Source organism: Odocoileus virginianus, chromosome 17 (genome assembly GCF_023699985.2).
Source record: "Odocoileus virginianus isolate 20LAN1187 ecotype Illinois chromosome 17, Ovbor_1.2, whole genome shotgun sequence".
NCBI classification, from domain to species: Eukaryota; Metazoa; Chordata; class Mammalia; order Artiodactyla; family Cervidae; genus Odocoileus; species Odocoileus virginianus.
In genome coordinates, this window is record NC_069690.1 from 26502652 (window position 1) to 26529032 (window position 26381).

At 50.4% G+C, this 26381-nt stretch overlaps 2 protein-coding genes and 2 non-coding genes across 11 annotated transcripts; all 4 read left to right on the plus strand.

Annotated features, from left to right (window-relative positions):
- The first annotated feature begins 1413 nt into the window (after window positions 1–1413).
- Window positions 1414–19616, plus strand: PFAS (phosphoribosylformylglycinamidine synthase). 7 transcript variants are annotated; one of them, XM_070479066.1, is made up of 30 exons: window positions 1414–1469; window positions 3944–4016; window positions 4193–4373; window positions 4458–4593; window positions 5010–5115; window positions 5493–5682; window positions 5770–5875; window positions 6434–6574; window positions 6681–6805; window positions 6978–7106; window positions 7476–7607; window positions 7750–7878; window positions 10636–10709; window positions 10821–10977; window positions 11305–11366; window positions 11514–11675; window positions 11917–12042; window positions 12171–12302; window positions 12518–12748; window positions 12884–13064; window positions 13145–13228; window positions 13454–13609; window positions 13836–13955; window positions 14225–14370; window positions 14481–14688; window positions 14847–14938; window positions 15017–15131; window positions 15619–15942; window positions 16031–16361; window positions 18893–19616. In XM_070479066.1, the coding sequence occupies exons 3-29, from the start codon at window positions 4232–4234 to the stop codon at window positions 16339–16341; spliced, it is 4017 nt and encodes a 1338-aa protein (XP_070335167.1). In that variant the 5' UTR covers window positions 1414–1469; window positions 3944–4016; window positions 4193–4231; the 3' UTR covers window positions 16342–16361; window positions 18893–19616. The 7 variants fall into 7 exon arrangements, with proteins under 7 accessions (XP_070335167.1, XP_070335161.1, XP_070335164.1 ...); XM_070479060.1 differs by having other exon boundaries at window positions 16031–19616; XM_070479061.1 differs by having other exon boundaries at window positions 1454–1510; window positions 16031–19616.
- A 4602-nt stretch (window positions 19617–24218) lies between these two features.
- On the plus strand, window positions 24219–24298 carry LOC139039303 (small nucleolar RNA U2-19). The gene has a single exon (XR_011492621.1). It is a non-coding gene; the product is annotated as a small nucleolar RNA U2-19 (small nucleolar RNA).
- Window positions 24299–24422: 124 nt separating this feature from the next.
- LOC139039301 (small nucleolar RNA U2-30) lies at window positions 24423–24495 on the plus strand. The gene has a single exon (XR_011492620.1). It is a non-coding gene; the product is annotated as a small nucleolar RNA U2-30 (small nucleolar RNA).
- A 202-nt stretch (window positions 24496–24697) lies between these two features.
- RANGRF (RAN guanine nucleotide release factor) lies at window positions 24698–26141 on the plus strand. 2 transcript variants are annotated; one of them, XM_020869106.2, is made up of 5 exons: window positions 24698–24915; window positions 25005–25121; window positions 25328–25463; window positions 25575–25660; window positions 25864–26141. In XM_020869106.2, the coding sequence occupies exons 1-5, from the start codon at window positions 24839–24841 to the stop codon at window positions 25985–25987; spliced, it is 540 nt and encodes a 179-aa protein (XP_020724765.1). In that variant the 5' UTR covers window positions 24698–24838; the 3' UTR covers window positions 25988–26141. The 2 variants fall into 2 exon arrangements, with proteins under 2 accessions (XP_020724765.1, XP_020724763.1); XM_020869104.2 differs by having other exon boundaries at window positions 24699–24915; window positions 25328–25484.
- The last annotated feature ends 240 nt before the right edge of the window (window positions 26142–26381 follow it).

Here is a 26381-nt window from a genome sequence, read left to right on the forward strand (position 1 = left end):
CTCAGAGTTTGCTCAAAGTCATGTCCATTGAGTCCACTGAGTTGATGATGCCATCAAACCATCTCATCCTCTGTCACCCCTTTCTCCTCTTGCCCTCAATCTTTCCCAGCATCAGGGTCTTTTCAAATGAGTCAGTTCTTCACATCAGGTGGCCAAAGTATTGGAGTTTCATGTTCAGTATCAGTCCTTCCAATGAATATTCAGGACTGATTTCTTTTAGGATGGACTGGTTTGATCTCCTTGCAATCCAAGGGACTCTCAAGAGTCTTCTCCAGCACAACAGTTCAAAAGCATCAATTCTCTGGCACTCAGTTTTCTTTATAGTCCAACTCTCACATCCATACATGACTACTGGACAAACCAGTAGATGGTTTGTAGATCTAGATGGACCTTTGTTGGCAAAATAATCTCTCTGCTTTTTAATATGCTGTCTAGGATATTTGTCATAGCTTTTCTTCCAAGGAGCAAGCATCTTTTAATTTCAAGGCTGCAGTCACCATCCATAGTGACTTTGAAAGTGAAAAGTGAAGTTGCTCAGTCGTGTCCAACTCTTTTTGACCCCATGGGCTGTAGCCTACCAGGCTCCTCTGTCCGTGGGACTCTCCAGGCAAGAATACTGGAGTGGGTTGCCATTTCCTTCTCCAGGGGATCTTCCCTGACTTTAGAGCCCAAGAAAATAGTCTGTCACTGTTTCCATTTTTTCCCCATCTATTTGTCATGAAGTGATGGGACCAAATGCCATGATCTTAGTTTTTTGAATGTTGAGTTCTAAGTCAATTTTTCCCACTCTTCTCTTCCACCTTTATCAAGAGGCTCTTTAGTTCCTTTTCACTTTCTGCCATTAGGGTGGTATCATCTGCATATCTGAGATTGTTGATATTTCTCCCGGCAATCTTGATTCCAGCTTGTGCTTCATCCAGCCCAGCGTTTCACATGATGTGCTCTGCTTTTAAGTTAAATAAGCAGAGTGACAATCAACAGCCTTGATATACTCCTTCAATAAATGCTTCTGATCATTACTGTTACCTTAACTAGCCAGAAGTTAAAAAGTATAGGTCTCCCACTCCGCTAAAAAAAATAAATGAGTTCATTCAGAAAAGACAAAAGTGAAAGAAAGCAAGTAAAGCGAGTAAGGTGCGGGGTGGGGGCGACTGAGTCTTGGACAGGAAAGGTGTGTTTTATTCCTGCATTCAGTGTTTCCCTCACACTTTGCACGGGGACAAGAGAAGCGGGGACCTGAACAGACTTTATTTTAACAAACGTTAACGGAATATATATTTTTGGAATTAACCTACTGGGTGTAGAAGTTGCTCTAGGAATTGACGGAGAAAAGCTGCGGAAGCCCACACCTGGGAAAGAGGGAGGGGCGGGGCACCCTTAGACTCCTCCTCTTCCTGCGGCGCATGCGGATGACGTTAATCTGCGCGCCAGAATTCGAGGCGCTGACGGACTGCGAGGAGTGCTGCCACGTGCGTAAGGCTGCCGCGCGCGTTCGCAAACTCGGATACCTGTACGAACTGCACCCCGTAGCCACCCACGCCAAGCTTGATTTGGGCGACTGCAGGATCCCCACCAGGCAGAGCTGCGCCCAGTGGAGGCCTGCGTTCCTGCCTTAGTGCAGGCGTCCATTTGTGTTTGTTGGTTCCAGGCATGGGATTCCCCCACGTAAATTCATCCCCTCTCTAACAATTAATTCAACCACCGAAATAATCTCTTGGCGTCCAGTTTTATGTCAGGTACCATGCTGGTCTTTGGGGAGACAGCCCTGATGTAGACAATCCTGTGTCTGTGCTCTTGGAGCGTCTATTTCACTGGGCACGATAGACGAAAGTCAGCTGGTTTAATAATCAAAATGATTTCGGGATGTGATTATTCCTGTGAAGGAACTATGGTATGGAGAACAACTGAGGCGTCTAACTTTAGAAGGGATCATAAGGGAAATTCCCTGACGGTTCAGTGATTAAAACTGAGCGCTCTCACTGCCGAGGACCTTAGTTTAATCCCAGGTCGGGGATCTAGGATCCCACAAACCTCGGCAAAAAAATAAATAAAAAATTTAAAAGATCGTTAGCATGGGGTAGGGGCCTAAAAAGGCAGAATCAAGATCTAGCAGGAGCACCCGTAGCTGAAATGAGATCTGTCCTGGAATTTGTCAGTCTACAAGTTTTTGAGATTTTTTTGGTTGATAAACCGAAAGGCTTCCCTGCTGGCTCCAATGGCAAAGAATCTGCCTGCAGTGCAGGAAACCAGGGTTTGATCCCTGGGTCAGGACGATCCCCGGAGGAGGGCATTGCTCCCCACTGAAGTATTCTTGCTTGGAGAATCCCATAGACAGAGGAGCCTGGTGGACTATGGTCCATAGGGTTGCAAAGAGTTGGACTCAACCTGGCATTCACACACCTGGGTTTTTGGCTTGAGCAATAAATTGGATAAGGGTGGTGTTAACTGAGATGAGAAATGGAAACTGAAGGTCTGGAGAACCGATAAATCAAAATTTCTGTTTTGACTAAAGCAGGCTATCCTGTGTTTATGAGACTTCTCCGTGGCAATGTCAATTAAGCATTTGCATGTGCTAGTTTGGAGTTTCAGGGAGAGTCAGAGTTGAATAAGTGAAGTGAAAGTCGCTCAGTTGTGTCTGAGTCTTTATAAGGTTATGAAATCTGTTGGCATATATCAACTCAAATTGTGTGAAATTGTAATTTTTAGTCAAAAATGGTTGAATAATGGAAGTTTCATTGGTTCAGTCTAAGAGATGATATTTAAAGCCACAGGTCTGAATGAAGTCACTTAAGAGCATTTAGAAAGATGAAAACAAAGGGCAGAGCCTCGGGCACCCACTGTTTAGAGGTGGAGCAGAAGAGTAGGAGCTTCCCTGGTGGCTCAGCTGTAAAGAATCCACCTGCCAGTGCAGGAGGTGTGGGTTCAATCCCTGGGCTGGGAAGAACCCCTGGAGAAGGAAATGGCGACCCACTCTAGGATTGTTGCCTGGGAAATCCATGGACAGAGGAGCCTTGTGGGCTACAGTCCATGATGTCATAAAGAGTCGGACATGACTGAGCGACTAAACAACAACAAGAAGAGTAGGAGCCAGCACAGGTGACTGAGATGGAGCAACCAGAGTAGAGGAATACCAGGAGAGTGGTGTCAGGAAGCCAGGAGAGGAGAGTATTTTAAGAAGTAGGGAATGAATAAGTCACATGCTGCTGAGGGGTAGAATAAGGTAAGAAGTTAAGTGACCTCTAGATTGGCAACATTGCAATCTTCATTCAGTGACCTTGACAGAATAGTCAGATTCAGCCTTGAGTAAGTTATATTTGAGATACCTGTGAGTTGTCCAAGTGAAGAAGTGAGGCAGTGAGCTTCCCACTTCTTTGGGAAGAGGCTTTGTACACCTGGGAGTGCTGTGTGCGTGTGTGTGTGAGAGAGATCAGAGCTGAATGAATGGTGTGAATCAGAAGCTCTCCACTCACATAGGAGGGAGGTTTCCCTGAGCACTGGACCAGCAAGGAGGGCTTCAGAGTTGGTGCCACCTGTATTGACCTTGACAAATGGGAAAGCTTTGGATAGGATAGAATTAGACATAGACATTCTAGGATGGGGCAAAGGAATGGCGGGGAGGCCAGGCAGCATTTAGTGAGTAAAGCCAAGGTCCTTTTGAGAAGCAATGGGATCAGAAGTTGAAAAGTAGTTGGGGATAGACCTGGAGGGTCTTTGACTGTCAGGCTTTGCATTTACCTTGAACAGGGACATAATATTTTGAAACATTGAAGTAGAGGAACTGTCATTTGACTTTACCGGCCATCCCAGTCCAGCTCATTCTTTAGGTTTACACTTAGATGCCACTTCCCTTAGGAAGTGTTTCCCACTCCCACCATGCTAGGTTTATCCCTTCTCTAGGGGATCTTCCCAATCCAGGGATTGAACCAGGTCTCCTGTATTGCAGGCGGATTCTTTACCAGCAGAGCCACCAGGGAAGCCCTTCTGTTAGGAAGTCTTTCCCACTCCCACCGTGCTAGGTTGGTACCCCCAGTCCCCTGGCCTTGACCGTACTGGACTGGAAATGTCTGGATGCATTTATCCCTGAATGCCCCCACTACTTTCCCCCACCCCATCCCTAATGCCTCCAAAGCCTCAGCTGAACTGAACTTGAAACCAGTTCAACAGATAGGCTCTAGTTCATGTTTTTTTTTAGGAACCTAACTCATCTTTCCAGCAAGGGACACCTGCAGAGATGTCCTCTGTCCTTCACTTCTATGTCCGCCCCTCTGGCCACGAGAGTGCAGCCTCTGAATACATTCAAAGGAAGCTGCAAAGGGAACTGCCAGAGCTGCAGGGTGTCAAGACGGAGCAGTGCTACAATGTGAACTGGACAGGTTGGGCCAGTTACTGGATTCTTGGGCGAAGTACCAATCGCCAGCGGCAGTGTCCCAACGTCTCCTTGCCCTGTCTCCCTGCAGCTGAGTCCTTCCCAAGCAACAAGGAGATGAAGAAGCTGACATGGCTATTTGGCTGCCCCTTGTTACTAGACGATGTTGCTAAGGAGTCCTGGCTCAATCCTGGCCCCACAGACCTGCTGCTGGAGGTTGGACCCAGGCAAGTGTTTCAGCCTCTTGCAACTTGTTCCATGGTCCAGAGCCCTTCCAAACATTCTGCCACCCCTGCCACTCTCATGCCCACTCTTCTTGTGATCCTTGGGAGATTTGTTTTCCCTTCATCCCACTCCCCACTTAGAAGACTGAGCCAACTCCCAGGCTTGTTCTGGAAATATAACAAGTTGCATTCCTAGATGTTGAAATTGAAACATTTTGATTCTGCAGGAACAGTTATGGTTTGATTTGAATGACCTTTGAAAGCAAGTTTCTCAGTGCCCAAACCTAAGGCTGGAGGCCAGTGTTATGGGCGGGGGTGGGGGTGGGGAGTGGAGGTTGGAGACTGGCTGGACAGCAGTGGGCAGGATCCACCTCAGCTGGGGCTCAGGTCCTAACCATCTGGTCCTAACCAATCCACAGGCTGAACTTTTCCACCCCAACATCCAGCAACATCGTGTCAGTGTGCCAGGCTGCAGGGCTGGGGGCCGTGGACCGCGTGGAGCCAACCCGGCGCTACCTGCTCTCGGTGAGACAGTAGGCAACCAGGTGGGGATCCAGAGGAGGAAGTGGGCGGAGATTGGGTCTTACAATCCAAGGAAATGATGAGAAGCAGGGGAAGCAGTTTCTGATTTGAGGCCTGCCCTATTTGCAGCTTGTTCACTGCTTGAGGCCGCCTGGTCAAGAAGTAAATAGGACAGAAATCCAGCCTGTGCTCCCGTTTCTAATGTGTGCCTGCTGACAGGCACTCATGCCTGGAAGGGGCATCTTTTGCTAATCTGAGCAAAGGTGCTGGAGAGGCTAGCATTGGGCTGGCCTTGTGTGGCTTGGAGGACCGAGGGTAGACCATTTTGTCCGGTCTTCAACCCTGTACCCCTTGCCCTCAGTGTGTGTCTCCACCCCTAGTTTGCCCACCCACCTTCAGCTGACCTGGAGGCCATTGCCCTGGCTACCCTGCATGACCGGATGACGGAGCAGCGCTTCCCCCAGCCCATCCGGAGCTTCTCTTCAGGGTGTATCCCAGCACCCCTGAGCGGCCCAATTGACATACTGGCTGAGGGCCGGTCTGCCCTGGAGAAAGCCAACCAGGAGCTAGGTGAGCAGGGGTCCCTGAAGGAAGGCCCAGGCCAGCAGAGTAAGGGTGCAGTGTCCCACAACCAGCTTCTCTGGGGTTGTCTCCTAGGTCTGGCCCTAGACTCCTGGGACCTGGATTTCTACACCAAGCGCTTCCAGGAGCTGCAGCGCAACCCCAGCATTGTGGAAGTCTTCGACTTGGCTCAGTCCAATAGGTGGGGAGGGATGGGGACATTTTGGTGTCTGAGTCTGTGGAGGTTGGAAGAGACGATCATAGGGACCCTCCATGGCTTTCTCTTGGCCTAAGAAAGTGAAAGTGTTAGTTACTCAGTCATGTCCGATTCTTGGTGACCTTATGGGCCATAGCCCGCAGGCTCCTCTGTTCATGAGATTTCCCTGGCAAGAATACTGGAGTGGGTTGCCATGCCCTCCTCCAGGGGATCTTCCTGACCCAGGGACTGAACCCACATCTCTTATGTCTCCTGAATTGGCAGGTGGATTTTTTACCACTATCGTGACTTCTTGGCTTAGGGGCCTCCCTGAGTCTGAGTTCCCCATCCATCCAATAGTCTGCATCACATCTTGGTTTTATCTCCACTCTGGATCTGGATAATCCACAATGACAGACCATTGGAAGCTTATGACTTTCTGAAATGTGCTTTGACTTGTGACTGTTATTCTGCCTTTTATGCTGGTGAGGAGAAAAGGTGGCAAGGCCTGAGACATGACCCATGTTTCCGCCCTGCTCTCCCCTCCCCACATCATCCCGGCAGTGAGCACAGCCGACACTGGTTCTTCAAGGGTCGACTCCACGTGGATGGACAGGAGCTCCCACACTCGCTGTTTGAGTCCATCATGAGCACCCAGGCATCCTCCAACCCCAACAACGTCCTCAAGTTCTGTGACAACAGCAGGTAGGTGGTGCCCTTGGCTGGGCATAGGGGACAGGGTGCCCCAGGCTCCACTGGGGTAAGTGCAGATCCCAGCAAGGAAGCCAGGCCCAGAACAATGTGTCCACAGCGCCATCCAGGGGAAGGAAGTCCGATTCTTGCGGCCCAAGGACCCCACACGGCCAAGCTCCTTCCAGCAACGTCAGGGGCTGAGACAAGTTGTCTTCACAGCAGAGACACACAATTTCCCCACAGGTGAGCTGAGTCCCCAAGAGGGAAGGTGAGATCAGAGTGTAGGGAGGGGCAAAGGTCCCAGCCCCCCTCACCCTGGGGACCAGCACTTTGGCTGCATGTCCTTATTTTCAGTGGTGTGGTCAGTGGTGGACCTTGCTCTTCAATAGCCATACCTCTCCCTCTCTCTTCACAGGAGTAGCCCCCTTCAGTGGTGCAACCACTGGCACAGGGGGCCGGATCCGAGATGTCCAGTGCACAGGCCGAGGGGCCCACGTGGTGGCTGGCACTGCTGGCTACTGCTTTGGAAACCTGCACATCCCAGGTCCCATCTCTTTGCTCTCTACCCAGATGCCTCCTCCTGGCAGGCACGGGACACTTTTATCTCCTAAGTTAAGCGGTCATCATGGGCACCTTTTCTTGGGAGAAAGGGCTCTAGAGTAGCTGGCCTTTCCCCATCCATGGTCATGAGGACAATAGGCCAAGAGAGACCTACGTCTGGCTTTGCAGAACTACAATTTTCTTAAACAAAACCTAATACAGAGTTGGACTTTTGACCATCAACTGCCCCCAAAATCCAATTTCTTAGAAAGTGTTAAGAACTCTGATCCCAAGAGTCAGACTCTTCCTAAAGGGTCCTGGCTCCTCTGACTTCCATCTTTACTGTCCATTCATTTTCCTCTTTCCTACCCAGGTTACAGTATGCCCTGGGAGGATCCAAGCTTCCAGTATCCAGGAAACTTTGCCCGACCCCTGGAGATTGCCATTGAGGCCAGTAATGGGGCTTCTGATTACGGCAACAAGTTTGGGGAACCAGTGCTTGCTGGTGAGCCTGGAGGGTGTAGGGGACTGTTATCCTTGGCGTGGATATTAGTCCCAGAGGCAGGGTGGGGTGTGTGACCCAGTAAGCGCTGAGGCGCCTGGTTGACTAGATCCTGTGCCCTCTCCCTGTGACGTCCACATTCCAGGCTTTGCCCGCTCCTTGGGCCTTCAGCTCCCAGACGGCCAGCGGCGTGAGTGGATCAAGCCCATCATGTTTAGTGGAGGCATTGGGTCCATGGAAGCTGAGCATGTGAGCAAGGAGCCCCCAGAGCCAGGTAAGAGCCCCCCACCTCTCTCCAGGTCCCACCAGCTGTCTCCCCAGCGCTTGGCTCCTGCTGGAGTGGAATCTCAGTGGTTTTGTATCTCCTGGCTCCTGGCTCTTCTCCTCTGGACAGGCTTTTAAGGCAGGGCAGGGCCTTATGCCAGTTGGGCAGGCTCAGTCTGTGAGGCCTCTGTCCTTTCCCCAGTTGACTTTTCCATGGCAGGGGCCCACCCTGCTGAGTCAAGGCAGCCAGTGTTTTACCCAGCACCTCCGTTTTTATCTGCAAGTTCAGTTCAGTTGGTCAACATTTGCTGAGGGCCCACTGGGTGCTGAGCACCGTGCTAGGACCTGTGGTGGAATCAAGATAAAGGCCGGGTACCATTTGTTGAATGGGTGACCACTCACATGGCTCAGAACTTAAAAAAGCATTTGTTGAATGGGTGACCAGTCACATGGCTCAGAACTTAAAAAGCAAAGAAAGATTTTACAGTGAAAACTCTGCTCTCCCTGACCTCCAGCCACCCAGTTTCCCTCCCTAGAGATAAGCAATGTTAATTGGTTATTCTTGTGCCCTGCCAGAAGTACTTCCTGCATACATAAACAGACCCATGTGTATATTTGCCTCCTCTGTTAAAACAACTAGCATGTGTACACACTTTTTTTTGGCTGTGCCACATGGCCTATGGGATTTTAGTTTTCCAATGAGGGATTGAACCCAGGGCCCCAGAAGTGAGAGCATAGAGGCTTAACCATTGGACTGTCAGGGAATTCCCCACCTATTTTAATAACCATTTTATTCAGATATAATTCATGTACCATAAAGTGTGCCCTTTTAAAGTGTATAAATTAGTGTTTTTAGTATATTCACAAAGTTGTGCCTTAATCACTACCAATTCTGGAACATTTTCATCACCCCCAGAAAGAAACCCTGTACTCATAAGCAGTCACTCCCCATGCTCCTTCTTTTGGCCTCTGGAAACCTGTAATCTATTTTCTATCCCTAAAGATTTCCCTGTTATAAATGTGTTTGGCCTCTTTCACTTAACATGACGTCTTTATTCGTATTATAGTATGTATCAGTACTTCATTCCTTTTTATGGCTGAATAATATTAATATTCTGTTATGTACCTATAACACATTTTGTTTATCCATTTATCAGTTGGTAGACAAGTGGGTTGTTTCTGCTTTTTGGCTAATTATGATTAATGCTGCTATAAATAATTGTGTACAAGTTTTATTTTGTATTCATGTTGTTACTTCTCAAGTATGTAACTAGGAGTAGACTTGCTAGGTCTCATGATAACTGTACTCAGTCTTTTAAAAAAACCTATCACACTGTTTTCCAAAGCAGATGCACCATTTTACATTCCCCTCAGCAGTGTGTGAGGGTTCCAGTTTCTCTAGATTCTCATCAACACTTATTATTATCTATCTCTTTGATTATAGCAATCAGAATGCATATGAAGTATCAATAGTATCTCATGGTGGTTTGGGTTTGCATTTCCCTAAGGACTCATTATGTTAAGCATCTTTCCATGTCTGTTGACTATTCCTATGTCTTTGTTGGAGAAATATCTGTTGAGACCCTTTGCTCACTTTTAAATTGGATTATTTGCCTTTTTTTATGGAGTTCTAAGAGTTCTTTGTATATTCTAGATACTGGCCATTTATCAGGTAGATACACGATTTGCAAGTATTCTCTTCCATTCTGTGGGTTGTCTTTTTAGTTTTTTCATGGTGTCCCCTGAATCACAAATGTTTTTAATATTGGTAAATGTAGTTTATTTATTTTTGTTTTGTGGCTTTTGGCTTACAGTGCCATGACTAAGAAACCATTGACTGAGTCAAGGTCACCTGGATTGACTTCTATATTCTCTTGTAATACTTTCTAGCTTTTATCTCTTACATTTAGGTCTCTGAAGCATTTTGAAGTTTGTATATGATACGAAGTAGGGATCCAATTTCCTTATTTGGCATGTGATTATCCAGTTGTTCTAACAACCCTTTTTGAAAAAAACCTTTTAGCTCTGTGGCAAGTTAAAAAGCAGAAAGTATGAGTCCTTCAATTTAGTTCTTTTTCAAGATTGTCTTGGCTTTGTTCTGGGTCCCTCAGATTTCTGTATAAATTTTAGGGTCATCTGGTCCATTTCTTTGAAAAAGGTGACTGATTGTGTTGACTTGAAGATCACTTTGGGGAGTATTGACATCATAACAATATTAAGTCTTCCAATCTATAAACATCAGATCTTTTTCAATTTATTTAGGCATACTAAGGTATTTCATAATTCTCAGTGTATAAGTCTTACATTTCTATTAAGTTTATTCCTAAGTATTTTATTCTTATTGATGGGGTTCTAAGTGGGTATATATACATCTGTACCTTGCTTTTTTCCAGCTTAGCAATATGCTTGGAAATCATTTCATACTGATGAAATCACTTTACTTCATTATATTCATATGTAATTTTCTTTGCAGTGGCTTAGTTTTTCACTGTATGGCTTATACCATAATTTATTTAACCAGTTCTCTGTTATTAGCATGTAGATTATTTCTTGTCTTTAATAACACAAATAATGCTATTGTTTAAGTTTGTTCATTGGCAATTTTGCACCTGTGAATAATCTGGAGGGTAAATTCCTTGGAGTGTATTTAACTCAATGAATGTTAACAGATACCTCTAATGTTGCCTTCCCTTTATCCTCACACTGCTTCGTACTTGTACTTACTGTCATTCCCTGAGTGCTCTGATTCAGCCCTCCTTCCTCACAGGCATGGATGTCGTGAAGGTTGGGGGTCCTGTCTACAGGATTGGAGTTGGGGGCGGAGCTGCTTCGTCTGTGCAGGTAAGTGGAAATAGCCTGGATGCCAACTCCATGATCTCTCAGGGCCCCATGCATGGGTGGCGTGTGAGCTCCCAGCCCCTCTGAACTGAGCTATGCCATCTGTCCCCCCAGGTGCAGGGAGACAATGCCAGCGACCTGGATTTTGGGGCTGTGCAGCGGGGAGACCCGGAGATGGAACAGAAGATGAACCGTGTGATCCGGGCTTGTGTGGAGGCCCCTGGGGGAAACCCCATCTGCAGCCTTCATGACCAGGGTGCTGGTGGCAATGGTGAGAAAGGGGGTTGGACAAGGGATCGGGCCTACCTGGTCTCTGCTTGGTTCAGTTTAGGGAGAGGCTCAGCAATCGGTTTAGGTTGAGGATCTGCAATCAACCTGCCAGCTCAGGGTCCCATTCTCCACCCACTATATAATCTGAACAGGCCCAGGGTTGAGGGTGGCAGCCTGCTGCCATGGGATAGTTGGTGGAGAGGGTGCAGCAGTGGTTCAAACAGGGATGCACGGAATTAAGGGCTCCTTGGGAGGCTGGGAACGGCCTTTTGTTTGCCCTGTGCTGACTGTGGCCTTGTGAGCATCTCTCCGGGAACGCCCCCACCAGGCAATGTCCTGAAGGAGCTGAGTGACCCAGCTGGAGCCGTCATTCACACCAGCCGCTTCCAGGTGGGTCGTCCTCCATGAAATCTGCCCGTCTCCCTGCCCCTGCCAGTCCCAGCAGCCCCAGTCGTCTGCCCCTCACTCCCAGCAAGATCATATGACTTGGGAGCACCCGCTGACCCTTCCTTTTCGTCCTCCCTCATGGATGTGCAGCTGGGGGACCCAACCCTGAATGCCCTGGAAATCTGGGGGGCCGAGTACCAGGAGTCAAACGCGCTTCTGCTGAGGCCCTCTGACCGGGACTTCCTGAGTCGTGTCAGCGCCCGGGAACGCTGCCCAGTCTGCTTTGTGGGCACCATCACTGGAGACAGGAGAGTGAGTTGGCCTGGGGAGTCAGTAGTAGGCGCTGTAGGTGGACTTGAGCTGCCTAGGCCCAGGAAAGAGATGAGCACAGGAGAGCCGTGGGGAATAGCATGTAGGCTGAGGGGGCAGGGGGCTCAATAGGAGAAGCCAGATGGGGTGGAAAGAGCACTTCTGCCCTGCTTTCTAGAAGAGTTCACTCCCTGCTAGTGGTCATAGCCTCACCCCCTCTGGGTGGTGTCCCTTTGGTCTACAGATAGTGCTGGTGGATGACCGGGAGTGGCCTACAGGCAGAGGTGGTCAGGAGGATGCACCCCCCACTCCTCCCCCAACCCCTGTGGACCTGGACCTGGACTGGGTGCTGGGCAAGATGCCCCGGAAGGTACGTGAGGGCAGGAGGCGTCTCCCTTCCTTGGCCCGTCTCCACCCTCTGCCCCACATGTGCTTTGTCACCTGTATGCCCAGCGCTCCACCCCAGTGCTCACACCCCTGTTGCCATCTGTGTTGCAGGAGTTCTTCCTCCAGCGGAGTCTCCCCTTGCTGCAGCCTCTGACTCTGCCCCCAGGGCTGAGCGTGCGCCAGGCCCTGGCGCGGGTCCTCAGGCTGCCTGCCGTGGCCAGCAAGCGCTACCTCACCAACAAGGTCTTCTCTGCACCCTGCTCCACCCCCTTAGCCCTCTGCACCCCTCCCTCTGCTCGCCCACCCCAGGAACGGCTGCGGGGGTCCACCAGGGACGGAGAAGGGTCAGGACAGAGGCCTGGTCCCCTGATGCCCACCCCCCAAGTCTTGCGTGTTCAGGGTGAGCCAGGCCGCCCCCTTGTCCCTGGGCCTCTGGCCAGCTCTCCCTGATTCCACAGGTGGACCGTTCTGTGGGCGGCCTGGTGGCCCAGCAGCAGTGTGTGGGACCCCTGCAGACCCCTCTGGCAAATGTGGCGGTTGTGGCACTAAGTCACCAGGAGCTTGTAGGGGCCGCCACAGCCCTGGGAGAGCAGCCAGTCAAGAGCCTGCTGGACCCCAAGGTTGCCGCCCGGCTGGCTGTGGCCGAAGCCCTCACCAACCTGGTGTTTGCTCTGGTCACTGACCTCCAGGTGAGTCCCCTGCGGCTTCTGGCCTGGAACTCCAGGCCTGTGGGACACAACCACAGTGACCATCCACTTACTTGCTGGCCTCCAGCCTCCCTACACCACGCTTTTTTCTCTCTAATGCAAGTCTGCACTTCCCAGGATGTGAAATGCAGCGGGAACTGGATGTGGGCGGCCAAGCTCCCAGGGGAGGGTGCAGCTCTGGCTGATGCCTGTGAGGCTATGGTGGCAGTGATGGCGGCCCTGGGTGTAGCGGTGGACGGTGGCAAGGACTCCCTCAGCATGGCTGCCCGGGTTGGCTCTGAAACCGTGCGGGCTCCTGGTGAGGTCTGGGTGCCAGGGGGCAAGGGGCAGGCCTGTGGGCCTGGACTCCACCTCACATGCTTACGCCTTGCTCTGCAGGGTCACTGGTCATCTCAGCCTATGCTGTCTGCTCAGACATTACAGCCACTGTGACCCCAGACCTCAAGCATCCTGGAGGGAGAGGTATGCTTTCTTCCCCATCCTTCATGCGTTGTGTATTCACAGCCCAGTCCTTTGTTTGGGGTCTGCTTAGTGAGTGCTCAGGTCGTCTCAGCACTGGGGCTGTGGTGCCTTCCGGGGCTGATGATTGGGGTGTCTTACCACATCCTGAGAGCCTCAGTGACCCTGCATGGCAGAACGTGTTCTCCTGAGCCAATGGTCTCCCCTCCACCATCCCTGTCCTCCCAGGCCACCTCCTCTACGTGCCTCTGAGTCCTGGGCAGCACCGGCTGGGGGGCACGGCTCTGGCTCAGTGCTTCTCCCAGCTTGGCGAGCAGCCTCCTGACCTGGATGTTCCCGAGAACTTGGTGCGAGCCTTCAACATCACCCAGGGGCTGCTGAAAGGTGAGTGGGGTCGTGGGGGAGATGGTCCTTGTGGCTGACATGGGAAAACAGGCAGTCATCAGCTGAGCATGTGAGAGTGGGGCAAGAGGGATCTGATCCCTTTCTCTCTGGTTCTCTGATGTAAGCCCACATTCTCATACTTGCCCTCTCCTGACTGTCCAGAAATGGGGGTGGGGCCGCCAGGTTTGGGTCTCAACACCGCTAAGCATTTTTCTCCTTCCTCCAGACCGCCTTCTCTGCTCAGGTCATGATGTCAGTGATGGAGGTCTCATCACTTGCCTGCTAGAGATGGCCTTTGCTGGGAATTGTGGGATAGAGGTGGACATCCCTGCACCTGGGGTCGATGGTGAGGTCTAGATTCGAGCAGGGCTGCCTGTCCCCATCCTTCGGACCCTGTGTCCCTCATTTAAAGATTGGAGTGTCCCCAACTCCTCTCCTGAGTCTCCTGTTATCTTTTCTGATTACTGAGCCAGGTGACATTTCTGTTCCTAACTGCACCCCTCTGAGAGAGCCTCACCCCACCCCGATCCCTCCTTTGTTCATACGTACCCCCCGACTCCACCTCTGAGTCCCTGCCAGTACCCCAGTCACCTTGACACCTCTGTTGTCTCCCAGCGCTGCCTGTGCTGTTCACCGAGGAGCCAGGCCTGGTGCTGGAGGTGCAGGAGCCAGACCTGGCTCAAGTGCTTCTACGTTACCGGAATGCTGGCCTCCACTGCCTAGAGCTGGGCCTCACAGGTGACACGGGGCCCCACGCCACGGTGAGGAAGTGAAGAGTGCCAGGCCTGCACAGGGCAGGTTGTGGTTCGCCTCTGCCAGCCTTGGAGGCACCCAAGGTGGACGTCCTGAAAGATTTGCCCCCCCTACCCAGGTCCGGGTGTCGGTGAACAGGACGGTGGTTCTGGAGGAACCTGTTGGGCAGCTCCGAGCCCTCTGGGAGGAGACCAGTTTCCAGTTGGACCGGCTACAGGCAAAACCACACTGTGTGGCCCAGGAAGAGCAAGGGCTGAGGGAGCGGGCAGGGCCCACCTACCGCCTGCCGCCTACCTTTCCCAGAGCATCCATACCTTGCGAGCCTGGTGAGGGAGTGTGTTTAGAGGCTTGGCTTCCCTGGCACTGTGGGCCTTGGGGAGGAGCCTAGAGCCTGGACGTGAGGTCCTGCCCTGGACAAGGTGTCTAGGGGGCTGGGGTGCAGAGGTAGCCCTCTGACCCAAGGACACTCCTGCTCCTCCCCTAGGTGGTCCTGCCCCCCGAGTTGCCATCATTCGGGAAGAGGGCAGTAATGGAGACCGGGAGATGGCAGATGCCTTCCACTTGGCTGGATTCGAGGTGAGCGGGGTGCCTGGTGGGGCCAGGGCTGGACTCAGGCCATGGGCCTTCTGATGCTGCCTGCCCCCCTCCTGCCAGGTGTGGGATGTGACCATGCAGGACCTGTGCTCTGGAGCCATCGGGCTGGACATGTTCCGCGGTGTGGCCTTTGTGGGCGGCTTCAGCTACGCGGACGTCCTGGGCTCTGCCAAAGGTGGGCATGGGGCCTCTGCTCACCCCCTCCCCACACCTTCCTAAGAGCTGCCTTAGTTCCCTCTTCCCTGCCTGAGAACTGGCCTCTCACCTCCATGAGGCCAGCCAGGAGCCAGCAAAGACCTACAGGTAGCTTAATGAGGCCAGGGGGCTGGTTGCCACTTTTGTCAGATGCGGCAGCTGCCACTCAGCATGGCCAGGTCTTTATGTTTTTCATGAGAAGCCCAAAAATCCCAGTTAAATGTGAGGCGACTAAATAAAAAATTTTGAAAATGCTCTGCTGGCTAAGCAGAAAGCTCATCCTAGGCCATCTTAGGCCCAGAAGTTGGCAACACGTTTCAAGCAGGTAAACCTTCTTCCCTGATGTTTGCCCAGAGCTCCTCAGAGTGGGAGAGATCCTAGGCGAGTGTTAACAGGGCACGCTACGACGGAAAGATGACAGTCCCCCCTCACTTCGGGTCTCACCCCAGCTTCCTGTTCCCTCCTAGGCTGGGCAGCTGCTGTGACCTTTAACCCGCGGGCTGGGGCTGAGATGAAGCGCTTCCGGCAGCGGCCAGATACCTTCAGCCTGGGCGTGTGTAACGGCTGTCAGCTGCTGGCCCTGCTGGGCTGGGTGGGAGGCAGTTCCAGTGAGGAGGCGGTGGAGATGTGCCAGGAGTCCTGGCCGGCCCGGCCCGGCCTCCTGCTGCGCCACAACCTGTCTGGGCGCTTTGAGTCTCGCTGGGCCAGTGTGTGCGTGGGGCCTGGGCCAGCCCTGATGCTGCGAGGGATGGAGGGCGCAGTGCTGCCTGTGTGGAGCGCTCATGGGGAAGGTCAGGCTCCGGGGAGGCCTGAGGGCCAGGGTAGGGGGAGGGCATGAGGGAGCTTGCTCTCACATCCCTTGTCCCCTTTTCATCACAGGTTACATGGCATTTTCTTCTCCGGAACTCCAAGCCCAGATGGAGGCCAGGGGCTTGGCTCCACTGCACTGGGCAGATGATGACGGGAACCCCACGGAACAGTACCCCCTGAATCCCAATGGCTCCCCAGGGGGTGTCGCTGGTGTCTGCTCCCCTGATGGTCGCCACTTGGCCCTCATGCCTCACCCGGAGCGGTCTGTGAGGCCTTGGCAGTGGGCCTGGCGACCTCCTCCATTTGACACTCTAACCACCTCCCCCTGGCTCCAGCTCTTCATCAATGCCCGGAACTGGACCCAGGAAGGCAGCTGCTAAGCAGGCCAGGAGGCCCCGTGGTTCGTACCCAGGGTATCTTTAGAAGTACCTCATCAGTTCAGTTCAGTTCAGTTCAGTTGCTCAGACATGTCCGACTCTTTGCAACCCCATGAACCGCAGCACTCCAGGCCTCCCTGTCCATCACCAACTCCCGGAGTTTACCCAAACTCATGTCCATTGAGTCGGTGATGCCATCTAACCATCTCATCCTCTGTTGTCCCCTTCTCCTCCTGCCTTCAGTCTTTCCCAACATCAGGGCCTTTTCAGATGAGTCACCTCTTCGCATCAGGTGGTCAAAGTATTGGAGTTTAAGCTTCAACATCAGTCCTTCCAATGAACACCCAGGACTAATTTCCTTTAGGATGGACTGGTTGGATCTCCTTGCAGTCTAAGGGACTCTCAAGAGTCTTCTCCAACACCACAGTTCAAAAGCATCAATTCTTCGGTGCTCAGCTTTCTTTATAGTCCAACTCTCACATCCATACATAACTACTGGAAAAACCATAGCCTTGACTAGACGGACCTTTGTTGATAAAGTAATGTCTCTGCTTTCTCATATGCTGTCTAGGTTGGTCATAACTTTCCTCCCAAGGAGTAAGTGTCTTGATTTCATGGCTGCAGTCACCACCTGCAGTGATTTTGGAGCCCCAAAGAATAAAGTCAGCCACTGTTTCCCTATCTATTTGCCATGAAGTGATGGGACCGGATGCCATGATCTTAGTTTTCTGAATGTTGAGCTTTAAGCCAACTTTTTCACTCTCCTCTTTCACTTTCATCAAGAGGCTCTTTAGTTCTTCTTCACTTTCTGCCATAAGGATGGTGTCCTCTGCATATCTGAGGTTATTGATATTTCTCCTGGCAATCTTGATTCCAGCTTGTGCTTCATCCAGCCCACTGTTTCTCATGATGCATATAACTTCAATAAGCAGGGTGACAATATACAGCCCTGACGTACTCCTTTTCCTATTTGGAACCAGTCTGTTATTCCATGTCCAGTTCTAACTGTTGCTTCCTGACCTGCATACAGGTTTCTCAAGAGGCAGGTCAGGTGGTCTGGTATTCCCATCTCTAGAAGAATTTTCCACAGTTTATTGTGATCCACAGTCAAAGGCTTTGGCATAGTCAATAAAGCAGAAATAGATGTTTTTTTGGAACTCTCTTGCTTTTTTGATGATCTAGCAGATGTTGGCAATTTGATCTCTTGTTCCTTTGCCTTTTTAAAACCAGCTTGAACATCTGGAAGTTCACGGTTCACGTATTGCTGAAGCCTGGCTTGGAGAATTTTGAGCGTTACTTTACTAGCATGTGAGATGAGTGCAATTGTGTGGTAGTTTGAGCGTTCTTTGGCATTGCCTTTCTTAGGGATTGGAATGAAAACTGACCTTTTCCAGTCCTGTGGCCACTGCTGACTTTTCCAAATTTGCTGACATATTGAGTGCAGCACTTTCACAGCATCAGGTACCTCATATTCCCAGATGTGTCTTGAACAGACAGGGACCAAAATGCCAAAAAAAGACCTCAGCTAGTTTTATTAATCTGCCTCCCTTTGTCTTACGATGTTGGATCTGTTTTCAGTCCTGTTCTTGGTGGGCCCAGGAAGCAGCATGTGCTTCAGAGAAAGAGCCTATCTGGGAAGTTAGCATGCATGCAGGCTGGGGGTTTCCATTGCCCCACTTCACTGCACCACAGTCACTCCTGTCACTTTTCTGGGTTTGGAGGGAATATCCTGTGTCCCATCCCCCTATCATCAGGGTTTAAGGGGATGGGGGTGGACAAAACATACAAGTCAGGACCTAAGCATTCTCATCTGAAAGACAGCTGAAGCTTTCTTTTTAAATGGATTATTTTTAAATGCAGCACTGTGCTAAGTGGTAAAAGACTTTGGCAGCTTCTCTGACAATGTTTCTTGCTGTGTCAGGAGTTGCCCTGGTGCAGCCTCTGAATTCAGTATTCCTGATTTTTGCTTCTCCTAATTTAGCAGCTCCCTTCCTGACAGAAATGGTCAGCACTCTTATCCCCCCCGCACTGAGCCTTTAATATTCATTCCTTCATTCATTCCACTCATGTTCAATGATTCGCAACAGTGCCACACACTGTCAGTGCTGCCAGTGCCACAACAGGATCTGTATGTGGTGTGTATATATACACAACAGACTATTATAGCTGCAAGAAAGAAGGAAATCCTGCCATTTGCAACAACATGGATGGACCTCAAAGGCATGAAACTAAGTGAATAAAAGAAAGACAAGTACTGTATGATCTCACTTATATGTAGAATCTAAAAGAAGTTGAACTCATAGAAACAGACTAGAATGGAGGGTGGGGGGAAAGGGAATGTTGGTCAAAGGGTACAAACTTCTAGATTGATGAATAACCTCTGGGGATCTAATGTACAGCATGGTGATTGCAGTTAATAACTGTTGTGTACCTGAAAGTTGCTGTAAGAGTAAATCTTAAAAATAGTAATTATGTGATGTAGGTATCCGTGGGCATGCTAAGTCACTTCAGTCATTTCTGACTCTTTGTGACTCTGTGGACTGTAACCCACCAGGCTCCTCTGTCCATGGGATCCTCCAGGCAAGAATACTGGAGTGGGTTGCCATGCCATCTTCAAGGGTATCTCCTCGACCCAGGGATCGAACCTTCGTCTCTTGTCTCCAGCATTGGCAGGCGAGTTCTTTATCATTATTGCCACCTGGGAAGCCCAGGTGTGAGGTATGGTGGTAATCATTTGCTTGTGTGTCAAGTCAATACATTGTATACCTTAAACTCACGTAATGTCAGTTATATCTCAATAAAACAAAAAAATACCTGTATATGGCACCTACCATGAACCAAGCATATGCTAGGCATTTATATGTATCTAAATTATTTTTCATAAGAGTTCAGCAAGGTACTTGATAGCCCCCTCCCCGCTTTTTAAAACAAAGGAAGAATTAAGGTTAAATAAATTGCAACATCTGCTTCCTACTGTCCTAAAGTCATTTCCGGGAGGCAGCATTGTCAGGACTTCTTGCTGACAGCCGTCCTTGCTTCCTTTGTCCAGAGAAGTGTATGTAGAAGTTTCTCATGACTGCTGTGACCGCCCTGTTATACAGCTCCCTAAGTAGCTCACCATCTTGGAAGTTTCACCAAGGAAATTCTTCGGTAGTCCATGAGAGCAGGAACTCCCTTTCTGCCCTCCACTGTATCCTAACACCTAGCACAATGCCTTTCACTTACATGGTGCTCAATAAATACATATTGAACAAATGAATAAATAAGAATTAAAATTAGTCAAGGTTGATATTTTTTCCATAATAGAAGAGTGAACTTAATGAATTGAGCTTATGGGTAGTTTTGTTTTGCAAGCCTTCAATCATTTCCCCTTTTTATTTCCTTTCTCCAAAGTCACAAGCTCTTGTCATTGTGTCAAATGAAGGACAGTATATGCATGTGTTGGGGCAGATGCAGGGTTGGGGGGGGGACGGTGGTGGTGGTGGAGAGATGGGGAGAACAAGTAAGTCTTGTCTCTCTTAATTTAAACATCTGTCTGGCAGCCAACAGCCCTCTTCAGTTTCACAGAAAAATCACTAAACTGAGTGTGCATCTGATATGTGTTGAATGAGGGTTCCAGGGGGTGCAGGCAAAAAGAGGAGGTTGTGTGTGCAGAGGTCCAGATAGGACCTTCCCAGAGAGGGTTGCCAGGCAGTTATGAGTCTGTGGGAGAAGGACATCTTCAGCAGTTGAGCCTTCAGAGGCCCCAGGGCCCCATAAGATGTATTTATTTCTCCAGCATGTGCTACATTCAGAACGCTGGCGCAGAAATCAAAGAAATCTTCAGCCTGTCTTTAGACACTTGGGGGCAGCAGATAGCCAGACGGTAGAGTCTGGGGCACTGCTGTGGTGGGGCCTGGGTTAGAGACCTATTTCAGGCTTCAGGAAAGACCTTCCTGTGTGAGTAGCCCTGAGACCTATTTCAGGCTTCAGGAAAGACCTTCCTGTGTGAGTAGCCCACTAGAAGTACCAGCCACTATGGGCTGGTACTTGCTCCAGGTACTTTGCATGCTCCAGACAGAAATAGTGATGTCAGGACCAGGGTGGTGGTGGGTAGAATCACCAGGAACTGGATGTGAAGGAAAGATAGGGGAGTTGATGATGAAGTGCAGATTCTTTTGGACCACTGGGTAGGCAATAACTTCATTAACTATAGAGGAAGATGGTGCATGCATGGGAGGAAAATGATGTTTTGCTTAGGACTGTTGAGTTTGAGGTGTCAGGGGGACACATGTTTCCACTGCAGGGGGCATGGGTTTGACCCCTGGTCAGGGAACTAAGATTCTGCATGCCACATGGGTGGCACAGCCAAAACAACAACAAAAAGAGATCTGGGATGGAGATGGAGATGAAGGTTTGAGAGGCACTGGTCTATGTATGGGGAAGGTTATTTGGGAGGAGTGAGGAGAGCCTGGGAACATTGAAGGGACTGGCACAAAAAGGAGGCTGAGAAGGAATGGCATCACTAACCTCACAGCCTAACCAACTGGCTTCCCACTTCCCATGTCACTGGAGCATCCTGGGATGCCCCTGGGAAGGTATCCAGGCCAACAGAAGGGACTAGGGAATCATTCTGTTCTCCTTACCACTGAGTACTATCTCTGCTGACCCTGTTTTCACAGCAAGGCGAACTCCTCTCTCTCCTAGATCCTTTCCCTAAGTAGTACAGACAGCCCTCTCGACTCCCAAATACGACATCTGGGGAAGGTGACAAGGAAATGGCTTGGCAAAACAAAGCAGACGAAAAGGCTAAATTATGATTTGGAACTTCCTTGATGGTCCAATGGCTAAGACTCCGCACTCCCAACACGGGGGGCTGGGGTTTGATCCCTGGTCAGGGAACTAGATCCTGCTTGCTGCAACTAAAGAGCCCATGTGCTGAAACAAAGATCAAAGATCCTGAGTGTTGCAGCTAAATATTTTTTAAAAATTATAATAAAAACATTATTATGAGCAGGGCTCCATGGGCTTCACCAAACTGTCAAAGAGGTACATGGAAGCAAAAACGTTAAAAACCCCTGCTTGGTAGAAATATACATTGCCCTTACTCTAAAGGGATGCTTGACTTTGGGTGTTGAGCCATCTCTCTGATCTGAGTCCATCACTTCCACCTCTTGGTGCCCCCAAAGGTGATGGGGTGGGGGCTTGGGGACACCTGAGCCCAAAATAAAAAACTGCATCAAATGCATGCAGAGCACTGGAAGAAGGAATGTCCCAGGGATAGAGAATCAACCAGTTGCAGGCCTACTTCAACAGGTGAGCCAGGAGCTGGACATATGTTCACACTCTCTTGAGAAAAGTGGCCTAATGAGATCTCTCCCATGATACAGGTCATCCTAGTCACAGCCAGATGGACAAAGAGATCTTATCTGTGTCTGGGTATTGGCCTGGGAAATGGCCAGGCAGGACAGCTGGCCAAAGAGGTACTTTCAAATTGGATGGCAAAAAACTGACCTAATTAGATCCAGCCTCTTGGGAAGTTTGAACTTGAACATGTAGAAAGAGTCAGCTGTTGGGGAGCCCATTAGTGACAGATGAAAAAAGGTGAAGGGTAAGGGAGAGTCAAGAGCAGGAACTTGCCAAGTTGGGGCTTCCTTCCAACCCACTCCCAGAGGACGTCCAGCCCTGCACCTTGGTCACTTCCTGGAGGACTGCTTCCCACCATCTGGAAGAGCCCACCTAACCCATGCCCCCAGAGCTCCAGAACTGTGGAGGGCCAGGCCTCCCCAGTATGTCATAGAGCATGACACCTGACGTGCCAGAGACCCAAAGCGAGGAAGTTGGGGGTGTTTTCCTCAGTCTCCGTAGTCTAGTCTCACCTCTTCCTGAACCACGAATAGGCCCTGAACCACGAATAGGCCCTCACCCCCTGTGCCCGGTGACGAGGTCCTGTTAACTTCTGTGTCCCTGCAGGCCCCTTTCCAAGACTCGCTATCTGCTTGACTGCTCGCAAAGCAACCAGAGCCAGTATTGCCTCTGGCAGGGAGGACAGGGCAGAGGGCAAGCCAGTAGAAATGGGGAGGGAGGGACAGAGAGATGCTGAGGGAGGCAGCAGGGTTGACCCTGTGACTTGGTTTCCTTGGTTCACCTTGTCCAGACTCCTCCTCTTCCTCAGGCTTCTATAACAACACCCCTCCCTCTTTCTAATTCCTCATGGATCAAACAGTCCACTCTCTTTGCCTGAAACAGATTCAGATTCAACTACATCCATACTACCTTTAATCCTAAGAGAGGTCTGATGCTGGCTGTCATAAGTGAGGAGTCCATGCTCCTTAGCAGGTTCTATAACCAACTTGCACATGACCAACACTCCAGCCTCAAAGCTCCTTGCCACGGCACCCTTGCCAAACTGATATGCTCACATTCCCCAAAACAAGCCCTCTCATTTCCAGGTCTTTGCTCCTCATGTTCACCTTGGCTAGAATACCCCTAGCATGACCTGGTGAATTCTGAGGCAACTTTTAAGACTCAAGGTGGCACTTCCCTGCTGGTCCAGTAGTTAAGAATACACTTGCCAATGCAGGGGACCTGGGTTCGGTTCCTAGTCCCAGAAGATCCCACATGCCTCAGAGCAACTACACTGGTGTGCCACAACTATTAAGCCTGCATTCTAGAGCCCAGGAGCTGCAACTACTGAAGCTCGCATAGCCTAGAGCCTATGTTCAGCAACAAGAAAGCCTGTAGGCAGCAACGAAGACCCAGTACAGCAAAAACCAAACAAATCTTAAAAAAAAAAAAAAAAAAAGACTCAAGGGAACTTCCTTGGTGGTCCAGTGGATAAGATTCCAAGTTCCCAATGCAGGGATCCCAGGTTCGATCCTGGATCTGGGAATTGTCAACAGATTCCACATGCCATAACTAAAGATCCTACATGCCACAACTGAGACCCAGCACTGCCAAAAAAATAAAAGTTAAAAAAAAAAAAAAGGCTCAAAGTGTGCTCCACTGTTCTTTTTAAATTCCTGGTGGGGTAAGTGTTGGGTCCTAAATAGCCTCTGTATATCCAGCCCTTTGCTTAAGGCCTGGTAAGATGAGGGATCAAAGAATATGTGCCCCTTGGCCTCGGTGTAACAAAATTATTAGGGTCCAGAAGTATGATGGCACTTGGAACACAGTGGGTGGGTTGGCCTCAGGATGAGAATACTCTAGCTCAGTTTTTGGGTGGCAAGTAGATGACATCTAGAGCCCCTGAGGGTATGGGTGGTCCCGTGGGTCTCAAAATTCACCCTCTTGGGTTTATTCAATCACTCAACAATACATGTCTGTTATGCTCTAAACACTCTGCCAGGTGCTGGGGCTCAAAGATGAATTAATCAATTAGCTGGGAGGATACACCTGAGCTGAAATTTGAAGACCACTCTAAAAATCTATAAAAGAAAAACAACAGAGTTTATTCCACACTGCCGTCCAGGTGTATCTGTGTGTGAGGGGTAGGGACCGCTTCCTCCCCACCCCTCCATCCCCTGCCTCACCTCAGCTCCCAAGGAAAGATTTGAGAGGATTAGATATATAATCCCCAGGTTGGGTCTTGCTTTCAGGAAGGCGTGAGGCCTGAATCCTAACCCGGTCCTCCCCACACCTGGCCCCATTGTTTCCCTAATTCCCTGCATCCGGGAATTAGCGATCTGGTTGGCAGTCCGTTCCCTGTCAAGAGGACCTGAGAGTAATATGGGGAGACCCTGAAACTATCCCTCCTCCACACACTTCAGGAGACCCCACAAAGACGTCGGTCCTTTGGATGAGTAACGGCCCCTAAGGAGATTCTCAAGCGACATTCTTAGAAAGTGCGACCCCTTTAAAATGAGGAGGCCGGTTCTCTGAGATCTGCTCTTACTGAAGTGGATCAGTGATGAAAATAGCCAAATCTGAGCATCAGAAGACCTTTTAGTCTACCTGATACATGATCTCTGTAGTTCTGAGAAGCTAAAGAACTTAAAATAAAGTGTGTGTTTGTGTGTGAGTAAAGGTGACAGTAGATTACTGAGAACTTTATTGATGGGTGAGTGTGTATGTATGTGTGTGTGTTTGAAAGGCTGATCAGTTCTGAGCAACGATGAAAAGGTTTTATTGCTATGGACCTTTATAACTGTGAAGGTTTCTACACTTGATCTGAGCTCAGAATTGAAAATAAAATAAAATGAGGAGGCCGGGCGCGGGCTAGTGATCAAGTGGGCGTCACAAGACCTAAACCGAGGTCTTACCTCCTAGTGGACCCTGCGGTCCCGCCCAGTGCCCTTCTGAGAGCTTGGCTTCCGAGAGCGGCTCCGCTAGGGCAACGCCCCCAAGGCGCGGGCGTCAATTGGCCAGCGCGACCGCGGGGCGGGGCCAAATCTTAAAGAGTCGGAAACCAAGGGCGACCTGGAGGTGGCCACGGCTGCAGAGAAACGCTGGGAAGTGATGGCACGTGACCCCATGTGGGTTTCTTTTAAATCTTTAATGCCTATACTCTAGTCTCAGGCCCATGGAGCCCACGCGAGACTATCCACTGTTCGGGGGCGCCTTCTCCGCCACTCTCCCTCCGGGGGCCATTGACGTAAGGTGAGACGGCCCAGGTACCAAAGGAATTTGACCAGGTGGGTTGCGGGAAGAAACCGGGGTCAACCAGGGTCTACCTCGCCTCTCTCCAGCGACCTCCGACCGGTCCCGGACAATCAAGAAGTTTTCTGCCATCGCGTGACAGACCAGAGCCTGATAATCGAACTTCTGGAGCTGCAGGCCCACGTGCAGGGCGAGGAGGCTGCCCGGTGAGGGAGGCGGGCCCGCGGCTGGCCAATGGGAGGACCTGAGCGAAAGGAGTGGGCGGGGCCTGTGGCTGGACGGTTAATCAGGGCTATGAGAACTCCAAGGGCAACGTGTTATCACTGGAAGCGAAAGAAGCTTAGGATTTAAGAGATGCTTGAAAGGGGGCAGTAACAAATGCCCCTCCCTGACCCTGCTCCCTCACCTCCAGGTACCACTTTGAAGATGTTGGCGGGGTGCAAGAGGCTAGGGCTGTGCAAGTGGAGACTGTGCAGCCCCTCGTTTTGGAGAACCTGGCCCTGAGGGGCTGCTGTCAAGAAGCCTGGCTCCTCTCTGGCCAACAGCAGGTAGCTAAAGAAAATCAGCAGGTGAGGGTCAGAGAAGTGTGAGACGTCCTGGAGGGGTGAAGGGGGTGGCGCTGGGGAATCAGGTAAGCAGCCAGACTCTGATCTCTTTAGGTAGCCAAGTATGTGGCACTGCATCAGGCCTTGCTGCGGCTGCCCCAGTACCAGACTGATCTCCTGCTCACCTTCAATCAACCCCCGTAAGGACAGAAAGGGCACGTGGATAATGATTGGGTCCCCAGGGGAATTAGGCTTGGAGGGGCAGAATAGGGAGACTGGCTGGTGGGGGTCTCCAAGGAAGTGGGAGTCGGCCACGAGGTTGGGGTCACAAATAACCAGGTCTTCTGGGAAAATGGGAGCTTCAATGCCTAGATGATGTTCTCTATCTGTTCCCCACCCCAAGCCCTGAGAATAGGTCATCTCTTGGCCCGGAAAATCTGTCAATTCTGCCCTGGAGCCTGGGTGACTTTGAACAGCTTGTGACCAGTCTGACCCTTCATGATCCCAACATCTTTGGTCCCCAGTAAGGAGCTGAAATGCTGCATAATGCTTCTGAAGACCTGGGGCTTCTGTTCTGCAAGGGGAACAAAGGGTTGGATATACTCCCCTAATTCCTTTCCAGTGCATAAACACAAGACACCTCCTCTCTGCAGAAATAAACTTGCTTTATAACCAATATAATCTCTGTGCCTTTGAAATCTAACAGAACACCTGGGTCCCCCCGATTCCCTTTGGTCCTGGACGGGTGGAGTTAAAATTATACATGGGATCAGAAGGGACCCAAGGCCGGCAGTGGAGAAAGGGAGGAAACACACTTGGGAGTGACAGGTTCAGCCCTGAGAGAGCGGTGTGAAATGTGCAGGAGGATAGGCAGGGAAGGTTTAAAGCAACACCCAAGAAAGGGAAAGAAACTATCCCTTG